Below are 24,218 nucleotides of genomic sequence, written 5' to 3'. Positions count from 1 at the left end.
GTTTTCTTCCTTCTAGTCTGTAGATGTTGACTGGCCCCCTGCTCTGGATGACTAGCTTTCAGATTTGGAAGCACAGTAGGGTTTTCATGGCACGACGCGGACATCCATTCAGCACACACTGTAAAATGGCTGTTTACTCACCATAACGGTGTCTTGGAAACTGTTTGGATCATGTTGATCTCTTTATTTTTAAACTTGTAACATCTCAGGATCCACATACAGTATGTGTATATTGTGTGTTACATTGTTCTAAGGATGTCTTAATGATTTTTCTTGTTCCCTCTCCAACCTCCAGGAGCCAAAACTATGAATAATGAAACCATTCTCTATTTTAATTCTTTCATTCAGAGAGGTACACAGACAGGATGCATTCTCTGATAATCTTAAGAAGCTGTAATTTCCTCCAGCAAAACCTCCCTTCACAAGAGAAGTACCACCTTTAAAAATCATGTTCTAAATTTTTTAAATGATGTTAATAAGCTATACCTATATTTTATGCAGCACAGTATCTTATAATAAGATATCAAATGCAAATCTGACACCATTAATGTTTTTCCCAGTAAGCTTCTAGCAATCTATTACTAATAGAGGTACTTTCGGTGTGATTTGTCACAAATGCTAATGACTTCCAGTTACTATTTTGACAATCTAAAATTGTCAATACCTTTCCTGGGGAAGGAAAGTAAAACCTTAGGAATCAAGGATTACCATGGTAAGAGACTTTAAAAAAATCTTTTGAATAAGGAGACATAAGTGCCTTCAATAACTTCAATGCCAGGGATAAGATTTTGAAAAATCAAAATTGCCAAATAAAGGTAAGCTGATATTATTCTAGAGTGCTTCAATGTATTATCTAACCTCAAACACCCTCATCAGGTAGATAGGGTATCATCATCACCACTGATGATAAATATGAAAACCAAAGAACAGAAGCTAAATGATTTAGCTACAATTGTTAGTTGCTTTCCTATCTAAAGACTAGAACTTAGGTTTCCTGGTCTGTAGGTCCTTTCTAATAAGCCTTACTATTGAGCACATAGTGTATGAAGGCAGCAGTTGAGGATGTCATTTACATCCATGTAACCACAAGAATTGACTTAAAATTTAGATGCCAAATCAAGGAGCTTACTCCAATATGATCTCATATGATTACCATTTGTTAGTAAGTTAATCATCAGCTGGTACTATGAAGAGGAAAAACATTAAATAAGCAAAATCTGAAGAAAATGGCTGAGTCATTAAGAGAAAACTTTCAGAAAGGAGTCTCATTAAAATTTCACACTTAAGTGTAATTTCTGTCAGCCTGATCCAGCTGTCTGAGCTTATTTTAGAGCATGTGTGACTTGGATAGTGTTGGATTACTCCGTTTCCCTCTCTACATTAAACACAAGTCATAGATACGAAGATGTATTATTCACTACAGAAATCAGGAAAATGTTTTGATATGAAATTTCATTATGTGAATAATAGCGATTTTTCCACTATTTTCAATGCCATAAAATGAGAAAGATAATAAAAATTAACTTTTGATAAAAAGGTAAGAACTTTTGTGTGCATCTTTCTTGGTTTCTGGGGAAATTTTGCTACAAAAGAGATTTAAGAACCTCCTTAGCCAGCTTAAATTAGAAGACTTCTGTCTCTTAAATTTCTATCCCTGTGGTTATGCAAAATTTTAAGAAAAGAGTAAACTTTAGTTGTAAGTACTTGTTCCAAATGTTCATAGAATTATGAGCCACAAATTAATGTAGATCTTTGCGCAGAACTAATAACATTAAGTAGTCAAAGTATTTTAGTTTGCTTTGCCTATATAAAAACATTTTACAATTAGTTTTGTGGTCTCTTATTGCTTTACATTAAATCTTTTAAATAATACTTAGAGAAAGGGTCATTTGTACTGCTTAACATTTCTGTCCCAAATAGAGTCTGTGGTTTAGTTTAGGAAAAATACCAACTCTAAATACCTGGAAAAGTAAAAATAAATAAAGTTGGGAAAAAGAAAAATTTCCTAAATAAGATAACCGGTTGCATTTTCAAATTATGTAAAATAAAGTTATTAGTTAAATTTCCATTTCCAAAGAGAAAAACATCTTACTTAGGTAGATATTTTCCTTTGGAGCTTTGTTCTTTGATTTTTAAGTCCATGTAAGAAAATGAATTTTTATACAAGTTTTTCTGAGTTAATTTTTCTTAAGTGGTGCCTTTATTATGAAAAATATTACTTTTATGATTTCTTCATTTTGAAATAATTTCCAGTTTTGCAAGAAAACTGCCAAGAAACTTTTTTCTATGAACTGTTGAGCCAGTGATGGCCTATCACGCCGAATACGTTAGAGTGTAATTCCTACAGACAAGGTCATTGGCTCTACTTCATTCACCGGTGTAACCATCAAGATCAGGAACCAACCTGATATTACATAGTCAAGAGATTACGCTTGGCACTTAGTTGTCTTTTTAGTCTCCACCAACCTGAAACAGTTCATTTTCCCTTGACTTTCATTATTTAAATACTTTGATGATTTCAGCAGTTATTTTGTAGTTTGTTCCTCAATTAGAGTTTGCCTGGTGTTTCATTAATAAATTTGGGTTGTACCTTTCCAACAAGAATAACACAAAAGAGATGGTATCTTCTTCATGTATCTTATAAAAAATAAGATAAATATTATCTTCATATAACAATTTTATATAATTGTGTCACACAATTTTAGTTTGTGCTTTCACCAATGATTGGGCTTTGATCAGTTAATACAAGAAGTGTCTGCCAAGCCCTTCTACTTTCCCCCACTTTGATTAATAAACAGAGTTCTCATCCAGCTTTCACTTACTAGTATTAGCATTCATTGAAGATTTTCAACTGAACCAATTTTAACCACAATGATTGTCAAATTCCAAATGACTTTCTAATTAACTATTGGTTGGCATTCCATAGAACTAGGTTCTCAATTAGGCAGAACTTTTCCTTCTTGTGGATTCATGGCTTTATCTATACCAGTACTTCCAATTGCAACCTTACTCTAGTTTTCTCTCCCTTTCCACATTCATCATTTCTCTGAGAGTGAGAAATCTGGTTCCCATTAGCTTTACTATAGTAACTTAACAGATCATTCCCCCTCGTAAATAACCGGTCACTGCACCCTCATTTCAGATCACCGAGACACCCCTCCCTACCACCCTCACAGGTTCTCCTTGGGCTCCACACACTGTAATCCCACACTGGGCCAGTACCTTCGCCCACTGTACCTTGCTCAGAATAAGTGAATGGCTTGTCCTCAGTCATTCAGGGAGGAAGAGAAACAGGCAGGAAATAAGTCAGGAAGGCAGAAAATAAAAACCTTTACAAAAAGCATTTTAGTACTCTGTAAAACTATCTGTCATTTCAAAGGACAGTTATATATTACCAATATATATATTGCCAGTTATATATATATATTCAGCTATAGAGTTTCATTAAAATGCCTAGTGTTGCTAAGCAACCAAAAGTAGCTTTTTCAGTGAGGAAGATGCTATAGATGCAAAGAAAATCTCTTTGATATTTTTTAATGATTTTTAAATTTATTTTTTTAGAGAGGGGGAAAGGCAGGGAAACAGAGAGGAAGAGAAACATCACTGTGTGGCTGCCTTTCATGTGCCCCTGACCGGGGGTGTGGCCTCACCCCAGGCATACACCCCAACTGGGACTAGAACTGGTGACCCCCTGGTTCACAGGCTGGCACCCCATCCACTGAGCCACACCAGCCAGAGCTCTCTGATATACTTAAAGTCAAATAGCAACAACATTTTAGTAAGGGTTTTTAGAAATTTTCCATTTATTGTATAACCAAGAAAAAAAATCACTGTTTACAAAGATATTACAGAGGCAACATTCTGTACAATAAAAGGTATTGACATTTTAAAAATGTCAATTATTAAAAATAATTTCATCTTGACACCACACTTAGCAATTAAATAATTAAACAGTACCTGAGAACTTTAAAATTTTTTTCAGTGCATCCAAATTCATTAGTCACTAAAAAGCATATATAAACATACCTAGAACAGTCCAAAAAATACAGTAATAGTACCATGCCACAGGGACCTACAGTCACTAGTTAAAAGTATTTTTAAGTACATTCTTTTAAAACAGAAATCATTTCTAAAGGGTTCATCTGGTCTGAACCATGTATTTAACAATGCCCTTCACCCAAGGACTTGATTGTGTTTTCCTTGCCATTTCATCCTGAGTTCCCTGAACTGTGTGCCAGTGACCAATATTCTCAGCTAATGACCCAGTAAAATCAAGTGTGTCTTCAGTGAAGTCTCCTGAGATTGAATTCCACGAACGGATCCCAAAGACCCTAACCGACCTGATTCTTAGTCCATTTTATACAAAGTTATAATGGTTTGACAATAAAGTTCAAGGAGGAAAATAAGGAAGATGAATATTTGATACTTTTACCAATTTTTATTTTATTTACCTGCTGATATCCCTAAAAACTTGATTTGTTAGGCACCAACTTGTAGAAGCAGGTGATTAGAACATTACAGTATGACAAATTCCACTCCTTTTAAATAGATCATTACTAGCAGGAAGTATTTTTTTCCTGAAGCCACAGACATTTAGGATTGAAAAAAAATAACTGTCTATAAATTATATCTGTATTTTATTTATTAATGAGGGTAACAGACATGGTGGAGAGTCTTTGGAGGTAGGTATAAGCTTTGGTTTGCATTAAAAAATGACAAGATTACTTTTGAGATTCAATCTTATCCACTGATGTTAAGCCTGTGTTTTAACTAAATTCTGCCAAGATATATCAGTTAAAATATTAATTTGACTAAGTCTTAAATAAACAAAGGCATCAAACTGGATATAGGCAACTCATACATATCTCAGATGGGCTTATAAATTTTCTATTATATGTGATAAAAATCCCAATTTTGCCCCTTTCATATTCAACCTCTGAAAATAGATAAGACATCTTACAGTGACAACTTCATTAGCTACAATGAGGCTTTTTTTTTTTTGGAAGACAGTCATACTACTATTGATTCATAATCAACATTGGCTAAGAAATTTAACAGACAGAATTTCAGAATTGGGAGTCATTAACTGGCCTATCTTTGCTATACAATAGGAAGTGGTTCTGGAAAGAAGGCCAAACGATGGCCTTCCACACCTGGGCACTAGCCGGCCACTCTGAAGAGAAACCTATTTCAGGATTCCTACTATGGAAGCCTAATCCATGGTGATTTTTCTCACTCTGCCACTGGAAGGAGTGCTTGGATTAGAGATTAATGAGGGCCACAAGACATATACAGATGGTTTATTAACAATACTTGATAGCACTATACAATTTACAGTGTTTCTTATGCATTATTTTATTCAGTACAACAAGCCTGGTGAGGTAGGTAGGCTGGGTATCATCTGCAATTTTGTATCCGAAGACATAGGCCCACAGAAGTTGTGATTTGTTAAATATCACACAACTTCTAAGTAGCACAGCTGAAGATTAAAACCCAGATGACTGACTAAAAATTTCCTGTCCTTTTCATTGCTCCATGCTATTGAAATATCCCATGGAAATTTCTTTAATCCCTCAACAAATCAACTCATGATGTAACAATTTATTTGGTGCTACTAGGTAGCCTGGGCCACCAATTCCAAGTCTTTCTTAAAACATGGACAGCATAATTAGTTTTCCTGAAGTATTAGTTTACTGAATGACACTCCAGCGGTTTCTGTTCAGGTGTGAGTAGAGAAACCCAGTTACCGATTTAAAGTCTATTAAGATAGGGTATTAATGATAAAAATCAGAATAGGGGTTTTGAGGAGTACACAGATTGGTAATGGCATGAAAGAAACTTCTGGGGTGCTGGAAATGATTATGGATGTAAATATTCCTGAAGCTGTAAAATCAGTCCACTTTATGTACTTTACATATATTATCCCTCAAAAAAAGACGTATCTTTGAGAAAAAGAGTTTTGTCTTATTCACCTGAATATCACAGCAAGCACCGAGCATGGTGCTTTGCACATCAGACTGTAAGAAACGTGACATGATTGATTACATGAATACTCCAGTGTCTGTGCAAGGGTGCAGTGCTGGGTGAGTGCACGTGGGGAGGACCGAAATTAACCCTGCCACCTACAGTAGAGAGAAGCAGCCAGATCAGACGTACAAAACAATCCTAACTGTAAAATTTCTACCTAATACAGTTGACAATATGGAGGCAGAGGGTGAACTATTTCACAAGCTCAGTAATCTTTGCGTCGCTGCTTTTCCTTTCAGGTTAAGTACCTTTCCCTTTAAGAACCACATCCTTGTCCACATTTTTATACTCACTCCTACGTCAATTTCATCTTTAACTCCCTAATAATAGTACCATTTATTCAGCACCAATTATGCCAGGGACTATGCTAATAGATGAACAAGTCCCAAAGACAAGAGACAAATGACTTTAATTCAACACTGAGTTCTGCAACAGGGGTGTGTACAAAGCTGCACCTCAACAAGGCAGGCAGGACCAAGTTTTGCAGAGGAGAAGCCTAGCCTTAAAGACTAGGTGCCATGGTTGTAGAACACAGGTGGAGTGGGGAATGTGTTAAAAGCATGGAGGCCCAGCAGCCTGATAAAATTTTTTCGAGGAATGACAACTATGTAATAGGGAATAAGAAAGAATGGAGTGTTATTTTTAACTGGAGCATATAGAAAACATTCTTGTTGGGGGAGAAGAGTGAAAGCTTACACTAAACTTAGCAGGAATAGAGGGACAAATGCAAGAGATTTTTTAAAGGTAGATTTAAAAGGATTTGATGACTAAAGTATGCGTGTGAAGTTGCTTTTAAATATCATGGATGGCAGGGTAAATGGTAATGCCATGAGTGAAAGAAGATGCAAAAGGAGGAGCCAGTCATAAAGATATTCAGATCGCGTGAGAGAAGGCTGAAGCTGCGGGCATTGATAAAGTCACCCTGGGGGAAAGACAGCACCAACTGCAGCCTGGTTGAGATTGGGCGGGGGGAGTCAACCCCAGAGAAGAGTCTTGTCTACCACAGGAACCGCGGAGGATGTCCGAGGAGGGAATGGTCAATGGGATGGAAGGTTACAGATGGTTCAAGCAGAAAAAATTTAACAAGGGAGGGTGTCGCTGGTTACTTTTCCCAGAATATCATAAGAAAATTATAGGAGGCAAAGAGAGAGATGATGGGGTAAAAATGACTGGGAGTGAAGAAATGGAGACTGAAAGCACTTTGTAAGTCTTGAGGGAAAGGGGTGTGAGGATGGCAGAAGAGGGTTTTTCCCTTCAAGCCAGAAAAGATGTTTACCATGTTAATACAAAAAAAGACACTAAATGCTGATGTGAGGATAAGGAAACAAGAGAAGGGATGGAAGAGAAAGCGGGGGAGGGAGTCTAGTATATAAGCAGAGTTTAGAAAGGCACAAGGTCCACCTTTTCCTCAGAAACTAAGAGTGGGATGTTACAAGAACATGTGAAAGTGTAAACACACTTAGAGGTACAGAAGAAGCAGTCAGTATCTTTTTAAGTTATAAAATAAATTCTAGGAAAAATACATTTCATCACAGATGTAGCACTACCTTACTTTGGTTTACACACAAAAACTGCAAGTCAATTGCTCATCTAATTTAAAAAACCCATTTAGATTTTCTAACTGTTTAACTAGTTGATGCTAAATTAATATAAAATAGGATTCTGTATTTTTTTAAAAGTGTACCACCTATTAACCACTATCTGAAAATATCTTAGGTTCATGTTTTGAACAGGCAGAAAATTATGTCCAGATTTTTCTTTCTCCTTGGTAAGTTCTACTGAAGTATGTGGTGTGCTTATGATTTTGAAAATTATGTAACAGAAGTGTTTCATTTGGAAATCATAATTTCTGAGAAACAATAACAATACTTGGCTTTATTCTTTTTAATCTTTAATCTTTTTCTTTTGCTCCCTAAATATTCTGATCTCAAATCTTATCTTGGTTTCCTTCCATTTCCCAGTATCATTCAACTCAGAATTTTTATTTATATGACATTCATGCATTCCCTATTTTGACCAAATTAACTAGTTTTAATTGTTCCAGTAAATTTATGGTTTGGTTGGATGCTATATAAGTGAAATGCCATGTTCCTAGCTGAGAATATGCTTAAAATTTATGGTAGGTTCTATTGTAAAATAAAGTAGGTCTTTAATAAGTTACTTAGCATCAAGACAATTCCATCACAATTAAGATTTTGCCCAAATTCCACCATCATTTTTCTACTGGGATTACTTTGCTTCTCAACAGTTCGAATTACCATTATTAATCCTTGTCTTGAATGTGTGATTCTGACATAAACCCAATTAAACAGAACTATAAAAATCATGAACATCTAGTAATTAAAGCTATTCTTTATTTCAAAAATCAAAGCTGTATCATTACTACTTTAAATGTTCAATAAATATTTACCAATTATTGAATATCAGGCAGACACTGTTCTACAAACTATATTCAACAAATATTCCTGCCCTCATGAAGCTTATATTTCAGTGTAAGAAAACAAATAATAAACAAATGAATGCTTAGGTAAGTATTACGGAAAATATAAAGGAGGGGGGACATGGAATCCTGATATACATAGTGTCAAGGAAGGCTTTGATCAGGTAACAGCTGCGTGAGAATGAAGGATGTACGGAGTGAGCTCTGCACACGCCTGACAGAAAACCACTCAGGCAGAAAGAACACCAAGTATGAAGACTCCGAAGCAGGGGTATACTTGGTGTTTTTGAAGAGGAGCACTGAAGTCAGGGTACCTGGAGCTGAATGAAGAGGGGAAAATGGGAGCAGATGAGGTAGGAGAGGGAGTGAGGGCCTGCTAATATTAAGGACTTTGGTCTTGACTCTGAGATGGGGAGCCACTGGATAGTTTTGACCAATTGAATGCAAGGATTTGACTTGGCTTACATATAATCATTCAGGCTACTTTAGGGAGAACACACTATTAGGGTACAAGGATGTAAAGAGGGTTTTTGGAGGATATAGCTTTAATCCAGGCAAGAGATGATGGTGGCTTGGAACAGGTTGTTAATAGTAGAGGTCAGAAGAGGTGGTCAGCTTTGGATATATTCTTGAAGGTAGAACCTACCAGATTTGCTAGTAGATTAAGATATGGGAGATAACAGAAAAAAAGAATCAAGGCTGACTCCATGGTTTTGGACCTCAGCAACCAGAAGCATGGCACTGCCATTTACTAAGTTGGGGGAGATTGAAAGAGAAGCAAGTTTGGAAGGGAAGATCAAGGATATGTTGAGTTTAAGCTTAGATTAGATTTCTAGGTACAGATGCCAAACAAGCAGTTTCACACACGGGTAAACTCCAAATCTGGAGTTCGGAGGACAGGTCTACACTGGAAATAAAATTTCAGAGTTGACAGCATGAAACTGGGTGAGATCACAGTGAGTGAGGACACATAAGAAAGCATTATGCTGAGTGAAATGAGCCAGGCGGTGAAAGACAAATACCATATGATCTCATCTTTAGCAGGAAGCTACACAACAAAACAAACAAGCAAACAAAATATAACCAAAGACACTGAAATAGAGAACAGGCTGACAGGGACCAGAGGGGAGAGGGGAGAGGGGAGAGAATTTCAGGGGAAAAGGGGAGGGCTTCACAGGAACAAGTATAAAGGACACATGGGAGGGAGGTGGGGAGCACTGGGGGGGTGGGCTGGGATGGGAGTAAAAGACAGAAAACTGTACTTGAACAATAATTAAATTTAAAAATGCTTAAAAACCCCTTTTCTAAGAGAATCTTGTATAAGAATATTAAATCAATAGGAACATTGATTGATATATTTAATTTTATTTTTTAAAACTATCTCCTTTGATTACAGGGTTATAAATTTGCTCGCATATATATATTCAAACCATATTTCAGAGTTCAAGTGTATTATACTGTGCTGTAGAAATCCAAAATAAAGGTTGGCTTTAGGATTCCCATGAAGAAAAAAGAGAGAGAAGAGGTCCAAGGAAATTTCTTCCCCTTAAAAACATGGGTGGAAAACAAAAATCATCAGCAATTTTAAAAGTATGGATTTAAATAGTCTAAAAGCAGAGACCCTACCATACCTGGAAAGGGCCTTGATACAACTTAGCATTTAAAAAAAATTGATTTACATATAAATCTAAGAAACTCCAAAAAGCCTCAGAAAAACCCCTTAGGGGTCACCTTAGCCCATGCACCTCAAAAATAACAAGGAGTTTATTTTTTCAATGACATAGCCATTACAAGTTTTACCTTAAATTTGCTCAAAAGCAAATTTCAATTCATTTAACTAAGAATACATTAATACATTACAAAAGAAATATAAAAAAGCATATTTTTAGCTTTTTTAAGAGTGAAGAATGTCCTCTTCACTTTGTTCTGAGGAAACATGGTGAAACTCTAAAGACAGAATTCTTGTCACGTTTCAAAAGAAGAAAATACTAAAGCCCTGTTAAATTTCTGTTTTGGAAAGCTCCCTTTCTGGCAGTTTCCAACTTTGTATTTTACATACTCAAAAAATTTTTTTTAATAAAACTGATTTTATTCAACATGTAACACGTCACAGATTCATTACACACTTCCTACGGTCTATAATGGGTGTGTGTAGGCTGAAATGTGCACTAGTTTATATAAACCTGCAGTGCACAGAGGATTCCACACTGCATCGTAGCCTGGAAGTTCAGTTTGTGTGGATTAATCTACATTCTTGAAGCAAGAGTCATCTGTAAATGATGAACTTTCTCCAGCTCTTCTTGAAATTGGAAAATGAGTTCATCCCTCTCAGTGGCAGCTTCAGTACTGAAGATTCATCTTTTATTTACATCCTGAAAAATTTTAGGAGCTCTACAGCCAACACTGTAAAAAAAACTCTCTTATACACCCAAAGTTTTACACTTCTTCCTAATCAAGAAAATTCTGCATTATAACGTGAAAATCAAATCCTCCGGTGTTATAGTCTTGGCCAGAGAAATATAAAATACTGCATCTATGCAGGTAATGTTAAAATGGCTGCAAACATGTAAAAGGATTTAAATCTTGAATCACTATTTAAATCTTACAAATTAACTGGAGAAAAAGTCTAATTCAAATGAGTTGCTCAACTGCTCATTCTGCATAGTGCCAATAGCTGAATACTGACTTTGAACGAAACCATGGCTGTTTGCATTAGTACCGTTTGAAGACCCCGACTCATTTATCATGCTGTTATTTGTACAACTGAAATTAGATCCCTCAAATGCATCCGACTGTGAAACAAACGCAGCAGCACTGGAACTGCCGCCTGCTGACAGGCCGGAAGAGGACATCGGATGGAGCTGTCTCAAGTCTCTTGGGTCTAACACTGAGTTACACGAGGGGCTGTCAATGTTCATGCTCACAAGTCTTGGATTATCGGTCTCCCTAATGCTGTCATTACTGGGCGTCATCATATTCACATGGCAGTTAGGCAGCATGTTGGCATCAGAAATACCATATAAGTCAGCTGATGACATAGGTGACGTTTCCATTCTGCCTATGTTGTTGGTACTGTTATAAAGGCAAGGATTAGACGCATTCAACTCATTCGCAAGAGACATTTCCAGGAATGGTGGGATACCCTGTGAATTAGAGGGAAGTGTCCCTGTTGAAAAACTACTCATTGGATTTGTATTGACTGAGCATGAGGTGGGGTGAGCCACAGAGGACCAGCTTGAAGAAGAATGAGGCACCATTGTGGGTATGGCTGAAGGATGATGTGGCAGTGCACCGGACATGGGTACATTCGGGGAATAGTAGGGTTCTGCTTGACTGGAAACTCCTGAAGGCCTGGGCATTTCTGCCAAAGCTGCGCCATGAGAAAACAAGTTGGATTCTGTGGGGGAGGGGAAATATATTTTTACAAAACTGAAATGAACAAAATTAGAAAAAGTACTATTTCTAGAAACTGTACAAACATGTTAATAAAGACAATTTAAGGAAACTGAGTAGCATTTCAAATAAAATGTTAAATAGCACTAAAATTATTACATGAGTCCAAAACTGAATTTTGTGACACTTACTGTTTTACAAATACCTATAAATAATTTTGCTGTTATTTTGGCATATATAAGTTCACTCCAGTTAAATCTGAAAATCTATCTTTTGAGGTCCTATGAAGGTATTTTTTTTTTTTAGATTTTATTTATTTATCTTTAGAGGGGAAGGGAAGGAGAGAAGGAGAGAAATATCAATGTACGGTTGCCTCTCGTGAGTCCCTTGCTGGGAACTGGCCTGCAACCTAGGCATGTGCCCTGACTGGGAGTCGAACCGCGATCCTTTGGTTCACAGGCCCGCACTCAATCCACTGAGCTATACCAGCCAGGGCCTATGAAGGTATTTTTGAAAAATGAAAGATGAATATCAGAATTTCAGTTAGTGGAACTCTAAATAACCCAAAATCACTTCATTTCTCCACTTTTAAGAAAAAAATGGAGCAATGGAGAAACTCATTAGGGATAATCGAAAGTCCACTACCTAACTTTCTAAGCTGTATTAAGATATAACATTAATGTACTATACATTTCCAGTCAAAAAAATTATGGTTGTTTATTTACACATTATTTATTTACATTGTTATACATACTAACCCAGGAAAAATCAGTACTGATTCAGAATGTAATATGAAAAAGACTTCTAATTAACCCTGGTTGAAGTTGGCAACTTTTTTTCTAAATAAAGGGCCAGATATAAATATTTTAGGCTTTGTGGCCTCTGTTGGAACTACTTGACTCTGCCACTGTGGTGGCAAAAAGCAGCCACAGACAATCTGCAATCAGATGAACATGACTATGTTCCAACACAACTCCTTACATACACAAGCTACTGGCCAGATCTAAAACATTTCTCGCTTGACATAGTATAATTAGTAAAATTATCACCATATGAACAAAATGTAATTTCTTAAACAACAACTCCACAAAACCAGTTTCCAATATGACCTCTGGAAGCCAAGATCAATTTATTCAATATTCAAAGCATGAAAAAATACATAGGAGTAGAAAATATCAAAGAAGAAGTTTTATTCCTAAGAATGGAATTCCAATATCTTTCTGATCACAAGGAATATTCTTTAGGGAATAAAATACCTTTTTTAATGAATCTTCCTTCTCCAGTTGGTCCTAGGGAATCAGGTCTGGGTCTCTCAGGAAAATTAACTGCTGTGATAAAGTTTTTCCATTATTAAGTGTAATTTGAAAAGTAACATTATCAGGTAAAATTTGAAAAATTTTATAACGAAAAAATATCCCACAAAACCTATTTAAATATGAATCAATCCAAAACATTCTTACCACAATCTTGCCACAGTTTCTGGAAAAGTATACTTGTTTTTTGTTTCTTTGCTTTATTTCCATAAGTATCTGGTTAGAAAAAAAACAGAAAAGCATGTGAATGGATCATCATGTTACTTCTCCTTTAATAAAGAAAGTGTTTTATTCCTATATAAAAAATGCTTTAAATAAGTGTACATAATATGGATTTAATAAGTGTTGCAGAGTATCCTAAGCCATGGTAAAAGACATTTTTCTCTTAATAAAAATAGTTTTGATATTAACCTCTATAAGCCAACAATATCAACTAAGCAGTAAGGGCAGTAAAGGAACAAAATGGTGACCACTCTCTGATTGGCAAGTTTGTTATCTATAAAAAGGGCACGATAAAGACCCAACCCCCCCCAAATATAAGACAAATTTTGGTAAATGATTTAGACATTTTAAAATTATTACAGATTCTTTTCCTAAGAAAGAGCTACAAAAAGCATAAAGATCAACTGGTTGAAAAATCAACTGAAAACTGTCAGGAGAAGAAATGTAAATTATGAAGAAAATGTAACAATGTATCCTACAAAAATGTTATTAGCAGAACTAATTTTAAGAAATTTATAAAACATTACCACGAAGAAGTCCCACCTTTTTCATCTGGCAGATATCTAAAATCCATAGATTCACTGACTTCCTGATCAGAAGGTCTCCGCAGCTGCATTTTTACCGTTACTGGTTCTGTTATGGCTTTGCAATATGGTGGGGTCTTGAAAACAATGGCTACTTGACGGTGGACATCAGCTTGTGAAAAGATACCTTTTGCTTCCCAGTCATTCAGCACAAACCGAACTTCTATGTCGTCTAGTGAATATGAAAGCAAAGAACTATCAATAGGAAAACAAAGTACAATATATCTAGTAATTTACAATATATCCTGAATTCTATGAAACAAACAAAAAAACAGATAAATACCTTTCTGAACTTTGTCACAGAGTAGAAATATTTCATCTCCTCCTCTGACACTTCCACAGTTCTTGTTTACACGACAAATCCTTAACTCTGCAGTATTAGGAGCACCTAAGTATGAAGAATTTTTTTAATGAGTTGCTACCTTAATAATATATTTTATTTCTTTTTGAAGTAGAGAATTTTGGGAAACCCATTCATAGAATAGATTTAAAAAACTTTAACGTGTAAGTACATTAAGAACACTAAATACATTAATCATCCACATCTGTTCTTTTCCTTTCTAACTGCATTGTCTAACCTGGTTTAGAGTGACTTCATTTCTAGGCAATGAATCTTGATGCTTCTCAATTCTGATTCTTTCAATCCAACCTACATACTGTTACCAAATTAATCTTCTTAAATTATGGCCATAACCCTAAGGCAATTTGATTTTCATACTTCCTGTTATCTGGGCAATAATCCAGTAACTCTCCCTGGCATTCAAGGCACTCCATGAAAAGAACACTCTAATCTACCTTTATAACCCGATGTCTTACTATCCTTCTACAGGCAAAACAGGGATAGCATATACCACTGGTGATCATTTATAAGAGTAAACACACACATGCATAATGTGAGGGCATTTTCATAATCTTTAAAAACCTCAAGTATCTGTATCCTTTGATCTAGCACTTCCCAACATTCTACTTCTGCAAATTTATGATAGAGACCTATTTGTACAAGATATGCAAATATGGGATATTTATTGCAGTAAAATGTGTTACAGCAAAAAAAAAAACACCAAACCAAATGCCTCGTAATAGGGTAATGATTTAATAAAATTATGATACAGCCATAGAAGGCATTATGCAGCTACTGAAATGAATAAGGTGTCTGAAGGGGAAAGAGATTCAAGATACATTGCTAAGAGGGGAAAAAAGTTTAAAAAAAGAAAGATTAGTGATAATTTTTTTAAAGTTGCCAAAAATATACTGTGTGGATAATAATGACAACAATGACGATGATGTATTTGTGTATGTATATATACAAAGAAGAAACTGGTAAAATATGTACCAGAGGACAGTGACTATCTTTGGAGAATGAAACGAGAAGAGATTGACTATAGGAGTCACTAACTCTTGTTATTTTAGGAATGTTTGCATTTTTCCTGTCATAAACATAGTTTTTCTAATTACTGAAATAATTAAAAAAAATTAAACTATAAAAAAACAAGCTAAGGCTACAAACACAAGAATATAAAGTACTTACGGTTGTCATAAATAGGGTTAGAGACAGCAGGAGGTAGAGTGGTCGTCAAATTACCATGTTCATCGTAGAGGAAAACTTGAAAACATAATCTCACCACATTGAGGTCGCAATCTTCTGTATCAAGCAGCTGTGGTTCAGGGACTAATTGATACATTAAAAGAAAAGAAAAGAATGCAGAGTATTCACATAGAACTCAGATCCTGCTGTGTCCTCCTCCCTGCCCAACATATCCAATAACTGTGAATAGCATCCGAGTCTGCACTAACAAAAACAGAATGGTACACAATCTAAAGAATGCCTTTATCATTAGCATATCACACAGTCACTAATAGTATTCATTAAGTTATGACTGTAGTCAGGAAGTTACTGCCTAAGTCATCTGGAATTTAGAGCAGAATCCCAAATTGACATTAATATCAAGTTTTTACAAAGATGACTGCAGGTTATATACAACAGAGAACAAACCTTTATTCATTAATTCAACAAGCATGTATTTAGTTCAGTCATTGTGTTAAGAACTCTAAATTATCTCCTAAATTTGTACAAGAGGAACTGATTTTAAACTTGTCCCAAGTTTCACAGCTAAGAAATGGCAGAATAGGAATTCAAACTCAAATAATTGAATCCAGAGCCTAGACTCTTAAACACTGAACTCTATTAGAAAATTTTAAAGAGGAGAAATAGACAAAAAAACTGTACTTGAAAAATAACTAAATAAAATTAATTTAAAAAAAAGAAAAATTTAAAGATTTTATTTATTTACTTTTAGAAACAGGGGAAGGGAGGGAGAAAAAGAGGGAGAGAAACATCAATGTGCAAGAGAAACATTGATGGATTGCTTCTCACACACACCCAAGTGGGGACCTGGCCCACAACCCAGGCATGCGCCCTGACTGGGGATTGAACCCATGACTTTTCAGTTCACAGGCCAGAGCTCAATCCACTGAACTGCACCAGCAAGGGCTAGAAAATTTTACATATGTTTTCAATAACATGACAAAAGGGATAGCTACTAAAATTTAAATCAGTATTTTAGGAATTAAAATACCAGAAGTATACTAGATGAGATAAGGTAGCTTAGTGTTCATAAGAAATTTTATGTGCAAATTTGGTTTGTTTTAAAAAAGGCAAATAAACCCTACAGGAGGAAAATTTTGTAGTCCTAAAAAAATATGAAAACCCATCCTTTATGAAAGAATATAATGTGTTAAATTGATAATGGAAGAGAAATCCAGTTCCAAAGGAAAATATTACTACCTTTTCAAAGAATATCATAAGGTATAGAAATAAATCATAATATAGTCATATTTTTAAAAGCATGAACTATATGTTAAATTTTATGAAAATTTTTTTCTAAAAGTGTTAAAATGTCAAATACTAAAGTTGAAAACAGTTAAAACCCAAATTCTTTAGTCTAAAGACAATAATATAAACTATAATTTTGACTATTTATATTTAAACTACATAGTCACAGTAGTTATCACAAGATTTTAAATGATCCCATTAGCAGCATTCCTTAGCCTACCTTTTGAAGGAGTCTATAAGAACATGTGTACAACAAAATGTTATGCATGATACGAACACCTGTATCACAGTGGCATATTATACTGGCATAATTATGTAGGTAATGAGGTCTACCTCTTCAAAATCAATTTTTATAGCATTATAAATTTAGAATTCAAGACATTAATGTATCTCAGTTCCAAAGATGAGTAATCAATACACACTAAATAAATTATTAGCTATGTGCACCTGCCAAGTTTAAAAATAAACCTATGTGGACAGTACAAACAAATCATGACAGTCATACATATAAAGAAGAACAAATTATGGATATATACCCCAACATCAATGCATCTCAATAACATTCTAGGCAAAAGGAGCCAAATATAAAATGTGTATTATGCTTCCATTTATATGAAGTTCTAAAAAAGATTAATCAATAGTGGCAAAAGCAAATTAATAGTTGACTGGGGCCAGAGGAGGGAGAGAGAACTGGGAAGGGGACTAAGAAAATCTAGGGCGGGGGTGGAAATGTTCCTCATCTTGACTGTGGTGGTGTACATGGGAGCATATATTTGGGTGGGTCCAACTGTATATAAATTAGACCTTGACATAAGTTTATTTACAAGTCTCTTAAAACAGCACATGAAAAATGAATGTTAATAAACCAAAGTTTAAAACATGGTCACACAATTGTTACATCAAAGAGAAAAAAATTCCACCTGGTTCTCCAAAAATTAAGTTTTTAAATATTTTATTCATTTATTTTTAGACAGAGGGGAAGCGAGGGAGAAAGAGAGAGAAACATTAATGCGTGGTTGCCTCTCACACGGCCCACACTAGGAAAGCTGGCAACCCAAGCATCTGCCCCGAATGGGAATTGAACCAACGACCCTTTCATTCACAGGTCAGCGCTCAATCCACTGAGCCACACCAGCTGGGCTGAAAATTAATTTTTATGGGATTTTACTTTGAATTTTCTCAATATGTGGGAATATAGTCAGCACTGTATCAGAATTACTTTCATCTTCGCACAACATGGCTAAAAGTCACCAGCCAGAAAGAATGACCGATACATGTTTTTAGCCAATGCAGGATTCAGTTAGAGATAAAAACCCAGTGCAAAGCCTCTTTTTTCTCCATAGCCTCACCTCATCCTTTGAAATGGGAGGAATGCATCTCTATAAGTCAGTGCAGCACTTGACCTATACACTTCTCTTACACACTTGAAGTTTTTATATCTATACCTATCTATCTATCTACATTTATTTCTCTCTCGCTCTCTCTCTAGAGAGAGATATCTTACATGATTATCCTCCTCTACCCAACTAGGTTAAGTTCCATGAAGGCAGAATGAGTGTCTGATGCATTTTTGCATCTTCACTAAACATGTAACATAGTGGCTTACATATAATAAATATTAAACATTTTCTTAGTTAAGCGAGTGAGTGAAAAACTAAGGAAAGGACTGTTAACCAAACATTTAGTCATTTTCATAAGTTGCTGAAGAAAACCATAAAGTAAAAATCAAAACAGATGTTCTACTTTTGCTAATAATGGCAGGTGACCAACTCTATGGTGAGAATTAAAAAAAAAGGACAAAATATGAAACAAAAATCCTCTAAAGGCATCAAAGAGCTAACAAAATCATGAAGAATCAAGGGGCTATGTTATGGAAGAAAGGAACTGTAAGAAAAACATTCCTGTCTCTACTCACTACTCACCAGCACTTCTGATGTCTATGTGTTTTTCACACATAGCAAGTCTCCAACTCTCAGGACACTGACTAGGTACCCTGCAATTTAACTCAATTTTGATGCTAACCACCTGGAATCCCACAAGTAAGGCCCCAGTCCCGTAACTCTGCTCTTCCCCACATTACTTAAGACCCAAATCTCAAGTCCAGATTGTCATCTATGCTTCTTACTGACTGGTTACAAATTGGGGGTTCCACAACCCACTCCTTGATAATTTGCTGGAATGGCTCTCAGAACTCAGGAAAACACATTACATACTAGGTTATCAGTTTATTATAAAAGAAAAAAACTCAGGAACAGCCAGCTGGAAAAGATGCCTAAGGAAAGGCACGTAGCAATGACACTCAGCTTCTTCCGTGCCCTCCCTGGGAAGACCGCCCTCCCAGCATCTCCCCATGTTCACCAACCCAGAAGCTCTCAAAACCCCTTCAGTGAGGATTTTTATGGAGGCTTCCCTTTGTACAGATCGCCGATTTAATCACTGAACTCTGGTGATTAATTCAATCCCCAACCCCTCCCTCTTCCAGAAGTAAAGAGATGAGGTTGAATGGTCCAACTCCAGTAATGCAACTGACTGGCTAGTCCAGCAATCAGAGCTCCCCACTTTCAGGGGTTTTCCAAGTCATCTCATCTCATTAACATAAATTCATATGTAGTTCAAAGGAGCTTGTTATGAAAACAAAAGATACTCCTTTTACCTTTGTTACTCTTATTCTTTAACAAATTCCAAGGATTTTAGGAATGGGGATAAAGACCAAATATACCGTAAAATCACAATATCACAGGCATGCAGTGAGACAAGTTCAGGACAAGAGGGCCCATTTTTTCAGACATAGCCTACCAATTTTGTAAAAGGTGGCTAAGATGATGAGAAGTTGAAATAAACTCTCAATAAACTAACAAGGGAAAAATAAAGGAATTTAGGGTCTGCCAGGGATGGAGAATCTAACAAATGTCCAATGCTCTGATTGGAGTGCCTGAGAAGTTACACCCTAGAAGTAAGGGTGAACTGGAAAGAGACCAGAGACTCACAGGATGAAAGCCCAGCCTCAAATATCCCATCACTCACTGAGTTTAGGTGACCCGGGATTGCGAGTGTGACCACCCACCTACCACAAGAAAGTCTTCTAAAAGGAGGTAATAACAGCCTAGGATTAAAACCTCCACAGTTTTTCATATATAATGACTGATATTCTATCTTTAATAACCAGGCATATGATGGGCAAAAAAAGAGGTATTCTGGTCAAGATGGTGGTGTAGGTAAATGTGGTACTCAAATCTTCCCACAACCACATCAAAATTACAACTACACAACCATCACTCAGAACTGTCTGAAATCTAGCTGAACAGAAGTCCTATAACTAAGGCTATAAAGAAGCAGCCACATTGAGACTGGTAGGAGGGTCAGAGACAAGAACAGGCAGGTCCCATACCCACATGAGCAGATAAAAATCAGGAGGGCTATCTCAGCTGTGGAGGTCCCGCATAAGGAGCAAGGGGTCCAAACCCCACCCAGGCTCCCAGCCCAGGGATCCAGTGCCAGGAAAAGAAGTTCCCTTAATTTTCTGACTGTGAAAATCAGTGAAGATTGTGACTGAGTGAGATGGAGGTCTTCTGGAGTCCCAGATGTTCCTCTTAAAGGGCCCACACATGAACTTACTCAGACTCATTTGCTCCAAACTCCAGTGCTGGGGCAGCAGCCCAAAAGGTGCTAGGGACATATGTGGAGGAACTAAATTGTCTGGCATCAGGGTGAGGGCTGGAAGGGCATCTTTCTCCCAGACAGAAGTGCTGACAGAGGCCATCGTTCCTTTTTTGGAGCCTCCCCACACAGAGCTGATAGGTGGGAGACATATCTGAGTCTCCATCAACCTAGCCAACACTATTGGCCCTGCCCTGCTGATTCCTTGAGATCCTATACTACCCACCTTTCCAACCCACCCAAGCTGTTTCCGGTGGCTTTTCAATATGATTGGCTTGTCTTGTCTCATGCTTCTAACTTTCCAAAAATCTCTCAAACAAGCAGCATCTGACCATCATGTGTGCTGACCTCTGGCTAAGTGGCCCTAGGACTAGCACTAGTAGCAGTTGGACTTGGTTTGCAACTTGGCATCTCCTGGGCACCTCCAAGCCCAGCACAAGTAGCAGCCATCTGTAGATGGCTTTATAGCTCATGTCAGGTGGCCCCTGGCAAGGCACAGGTGGTAGCTGACCTTGGCCTGCACCTTCTGGGAGGGTCCAGAGCCAGTGAACCCAGTGGACAACTCCAGACTGGGTGTCAAAGCACCACCTAATCACCTCCACAGGCAACACATTCAAGGGGCAGACTCAGCAGGCTGAAGTTAAGTCCTACTCTGTTACCAGAGCCCCATCACAGCAGATCCTACATAGTAGCCACCACCAGTCCTTGCACCTGATTAGCCTGGGGGTAAATCCCTACCACTGACATGCCAACAGCAATTGAGGCTCAACTACAATTGACAGGTGTACACAGCCTGTACAGGGGGTACAGCCGGAGTGGCCAGCTCAGGTGATCAAGGAGGCTGTGCCACTAGGCCTTCCAACACACATACTACATAAGGCCACTCTCACAAGCCCAGGAAACATACAGCTTTAACTAATACATAGAAACAAACACAGGGAGGTTGCCAAAATGAGAAGACAAAGAAACATGTCCCAAAGGAAAGAACAGAACAAAATTCCAGTAAAGAGCTAAATGAAATGGGGACAAGAAATCTACCAACACAAAGTTCAAAACACTGGTTATAAGGATGCTCAATGAACTTAGGGGAAATGTAGATGAACTTAGTAAGAACATTGACAAAGAGATAGGAAACATAAAAATAGAGATAAATAACATAAAAAAGAACCAGTCAGGAATGAAAAATACACTAACTGAAATGAAGAACACATTATGAGGAATCAATAGTAGAGCAGGTGAACTAGAGGATCAAATCAGAGATCTGCAAGATAAGGAAGCAGAAAACATCCAAACAGAACAGCAACAAGAAAAAGAACTCAAACAATGAGGGTAGTTTGAGGGGCCTCTGGGAGAACATCAAGTGTACCAACATTTGCATCATAGCAGTGCCAGGGAAAGAGAGACAGCAGGGAATTGAGAACCTATGTGAAGAAATAACGATGAAAAACTTTCCTAACCTGGTGAAGAAAATAGACACACAAGTCCAGGAAGCACAGAGAGTCTGAAACAAGATGAACCCAAAGAGGCCTACACCAAGACACATCATAATTAAAATACCAAAGGTTAAGGATAAGAGAGAATCTTAAAAGCAGCAAGACAAAAGCAGTTACTTAACAAGGGAACTCCCATAAGACTGTCAGCTGATTTCTTAACAGAAACTTTGCAGGCCAGAAGGGATTGGCACAAAATATTCAAAGTGATGAGAAGCAAGGACCTAAAACCAAGATTACTCTACCAGCAAAACTATCATTTAGAATGGAAGGATAGACAAAGAGTTTCCCAGACAGGAAAAAGCTAACAGAGTTCATTACCACCAAAATGAGTATTATAAAAAAAGGTTAAAAGGTCTTCTTTAAGATAGAAGGTGGTGGGGAAATGGGTAAAAGAGGTGAAGAGATTAAGAAGTACAAATTGGTAGTTACAGAATAGTCATGGGGATGTAAAGTATAGCAGAGGGAATAAAGTCAATAATACTGTAGTAACTATGTATAGTGTCAGATGGGTACTAGATTTAAAAGGGTGATAACTTAGTAAGCTATATAATATCTAATCACCTTATTATACGCCTAAAACTAATATTATATGCCAAATAAAAAACTGAAAAATAATAAAAGAAAAACAACCAATGATCCAAAGAATGAAGTTTTCAGACACAATTTAAAGTAACTATACTTAACATATGCAAGGAATTAATTTACAAAATTCAGAGTTTAGTAGGGAACTCGAAACTACTAGAAAAGGAACCATACAATTTCTAGAACTAAAAAAAACAGTAAACTAAAATTAAAAATAGCCCTGGTTGGTGTGTCTCAGTGGATTGAGCACTGGCCTATGACTAAATGGTGGCTGGTTAGAGTCCCAGTCAGGGCACATGCGTGGGTTGAGGGCCAGGTCCCCTGTTGGGGGGTGAATGAGGGGCAACAAATCAACGTTTCTCTCCTTCTCCTACCCTTCTCCTCTCTTTAGAAGTAAATAAAATCTTTTTTAAAAATTTAAAATATAAAATTTACCACTACCAAATTTAACAACTGCTTCATAAAAAACAGTTGTGTCTTATCTTTCTCTAACCCAGAATAAAATCTATTTGCCAATATTTTCTACATTAGAAGTTTTGATGCTCTAGGAGGGTTCAAAGGGGTAGAGGAAAGGAGGAAAAAAGAAACAGACAACAGTGTGGTGATTGTGGGGGGAGAAGGGGGTGAGTAGAGAGAGAAGAGACTATAGGGGGGGATAAATAAAATAAAATATTTATTTACAAACACTGAAAGAAAAAGGGTTAATTTACATTAGAATTTTCAATCCATTTTCTTTTTCTTAATACATTTTATTAATTATGCTATTACAGTTGTCCCATTTCCCCCTTCATTCCCCTCCACCCTGCACACCCCCTCCCACCCACATTCCCCCCTTTAGTTCATGTCCATGTGTCATAAGTTCTTTAGCTTCTTCATTTCCCACACTATTCTTGCCCTCCCACTGTCTATTTTCTACCTACTGTCTATGCTACTTATTCTCTGTACCTTTTCCCCCTCTCTCCTTCTCCCACTCCCCTGTTGCTAACCCTCCATGTGATCTCCATTTCTGTGGTTCTGTTCCTGTTCTAGTTGTTTGCTTAGTTTGTTTATTTTTGTTTTAGGTGTGGTTGGTAATAACTGTGAGTTTGCTGTCATTTTACTATGCATGTTTTTTATCTTCTTTTTCTAAGTCCCTTTAACATTTCATATAATAAGGGCTTGGTGATGATGAACTCCTTGAACTTGACCTTATCTGAGAAGCACTTTATATGCCCTTCCATTCTAAATGAAAGCTTTGCTGGATAGAGCAAACTTGGATGTAGGTCCTTGTCTTTCATGGCTTGGAATACTTCATTCTAGCCCCTTCTTGCCTGTACGGTATCTTTTGAGAAATCAGCTGACAGTCTGATGGGAACTCCTTTGTAGGTGACTGTGCCCTTATCTTTTGCTGCTTTTAGGATCCTCTCCTTCATTTTAATCTTGGCTAATGTAATTATGATGTGCCTTGGTGTGTTCCTCCTTGGGTCCAACTTCTTTGGGACTCTCTGAGCTTTCTGAACTTCTTGTAAGTCTATTTCTTTTGCCGGATTGGGGAAGTTCTCCTTTATTATTTGTTCAAATAATTTTTCCACTTGGTGCTGTTCCTCTTCCCCTTCCGGTACCCCTATAATTCGGATGTTGGAACGTTTAAAGATGTCCTGGAGGTTCCTAAGCCTCTTCTCATTTTTTTGAATT

General features: G+C 36.8%; 2 protein-coding genes across 3 annotated transcripts in view; one reads left to right on the top strand and one right to left on the bottom strand.

Moving 5' to 3' along the window:
- The window catches only part of PUS10 (pseudouridine synthase 10), a 65,047-nt gene extending 63,377 nt beyond the window's left edge, over positions 1-1,670 (top strand). The window contains exon 19 of the mRNA XM_037163769.2: positions 17-1,670. Within this exon, the coding sequence (XP_037019664.2) occupies positions 17-55 (39 nt within the window). The 3' untranslated portion in view covers positions 56-1,670. The remainder of the gene's footprint in view (positions 1-16) is intronic.
- Positions 1,671-3,802: 2,132 nt separating this feature from the next.
- Positions 3,803-24,218, bottom strand: part of REL (REL proto-oncogene, NF-kB subunit) — a 46,590-nt gene continuing 26,174 nt past the window's right edge. Inside the window, exons 5-10 of one of the 2 annotated variants that reach the window (XM_037163840.2) lie at positions 15,508-15,648; positions 14,263-14,367; positions 13,939-14,151; positions 13,321-13,389; positions 13,117-13,185; positions 3,803-11,864 (exon numbers count right to left, since the gene is read on the bottom strand). In XM_037163840.2, the coding sequence (XP_037019735.2) occupies positions 11,077-11,864; positions 13,117-13,185; positions 13,321-13,389; positions 13,939-14,151; positions 14,263-14,367; positions 15,508-15,648 (1,385 nt within the window). In that variant the 3' untranslated portion in view covers positions 3,803-11,076. Of the gene's footprint in view, positions 11,865-13,116; positions 13,189-13,320; positions 13,390-13,938; positions 14,152-14,262; positions 14,368-15,507; positions 15,649-24,218 lie in introns of both variants that reach the window. The other variant, XM_037163830.2, reaches the window with a different exon arrangement.

The sequence above is a fragment of the Artibeus jamaicensis genome, unplaced genomic scaffold, assembly GCF_021234435.1.
Source record: "Artibeus jamaicensis isolate MK-2021 breed Jamaican fruit bat unplaced genomic scaffold, CSHL_Jam_final contig_465, whole genome shotgun sequence".
Taxonomy (NCBI): Eukaryota; Metazoa; Chordata; class Mammalia; order Chiroptera; family Phyllostomidae; genus Artibeus; species Artibeus jamaicensis.
The sequence above is the reverse complement of the archived record's forward strand: the minus strand, read 5'-3'. Positions and strand labels throughout refer to the sequence as shown.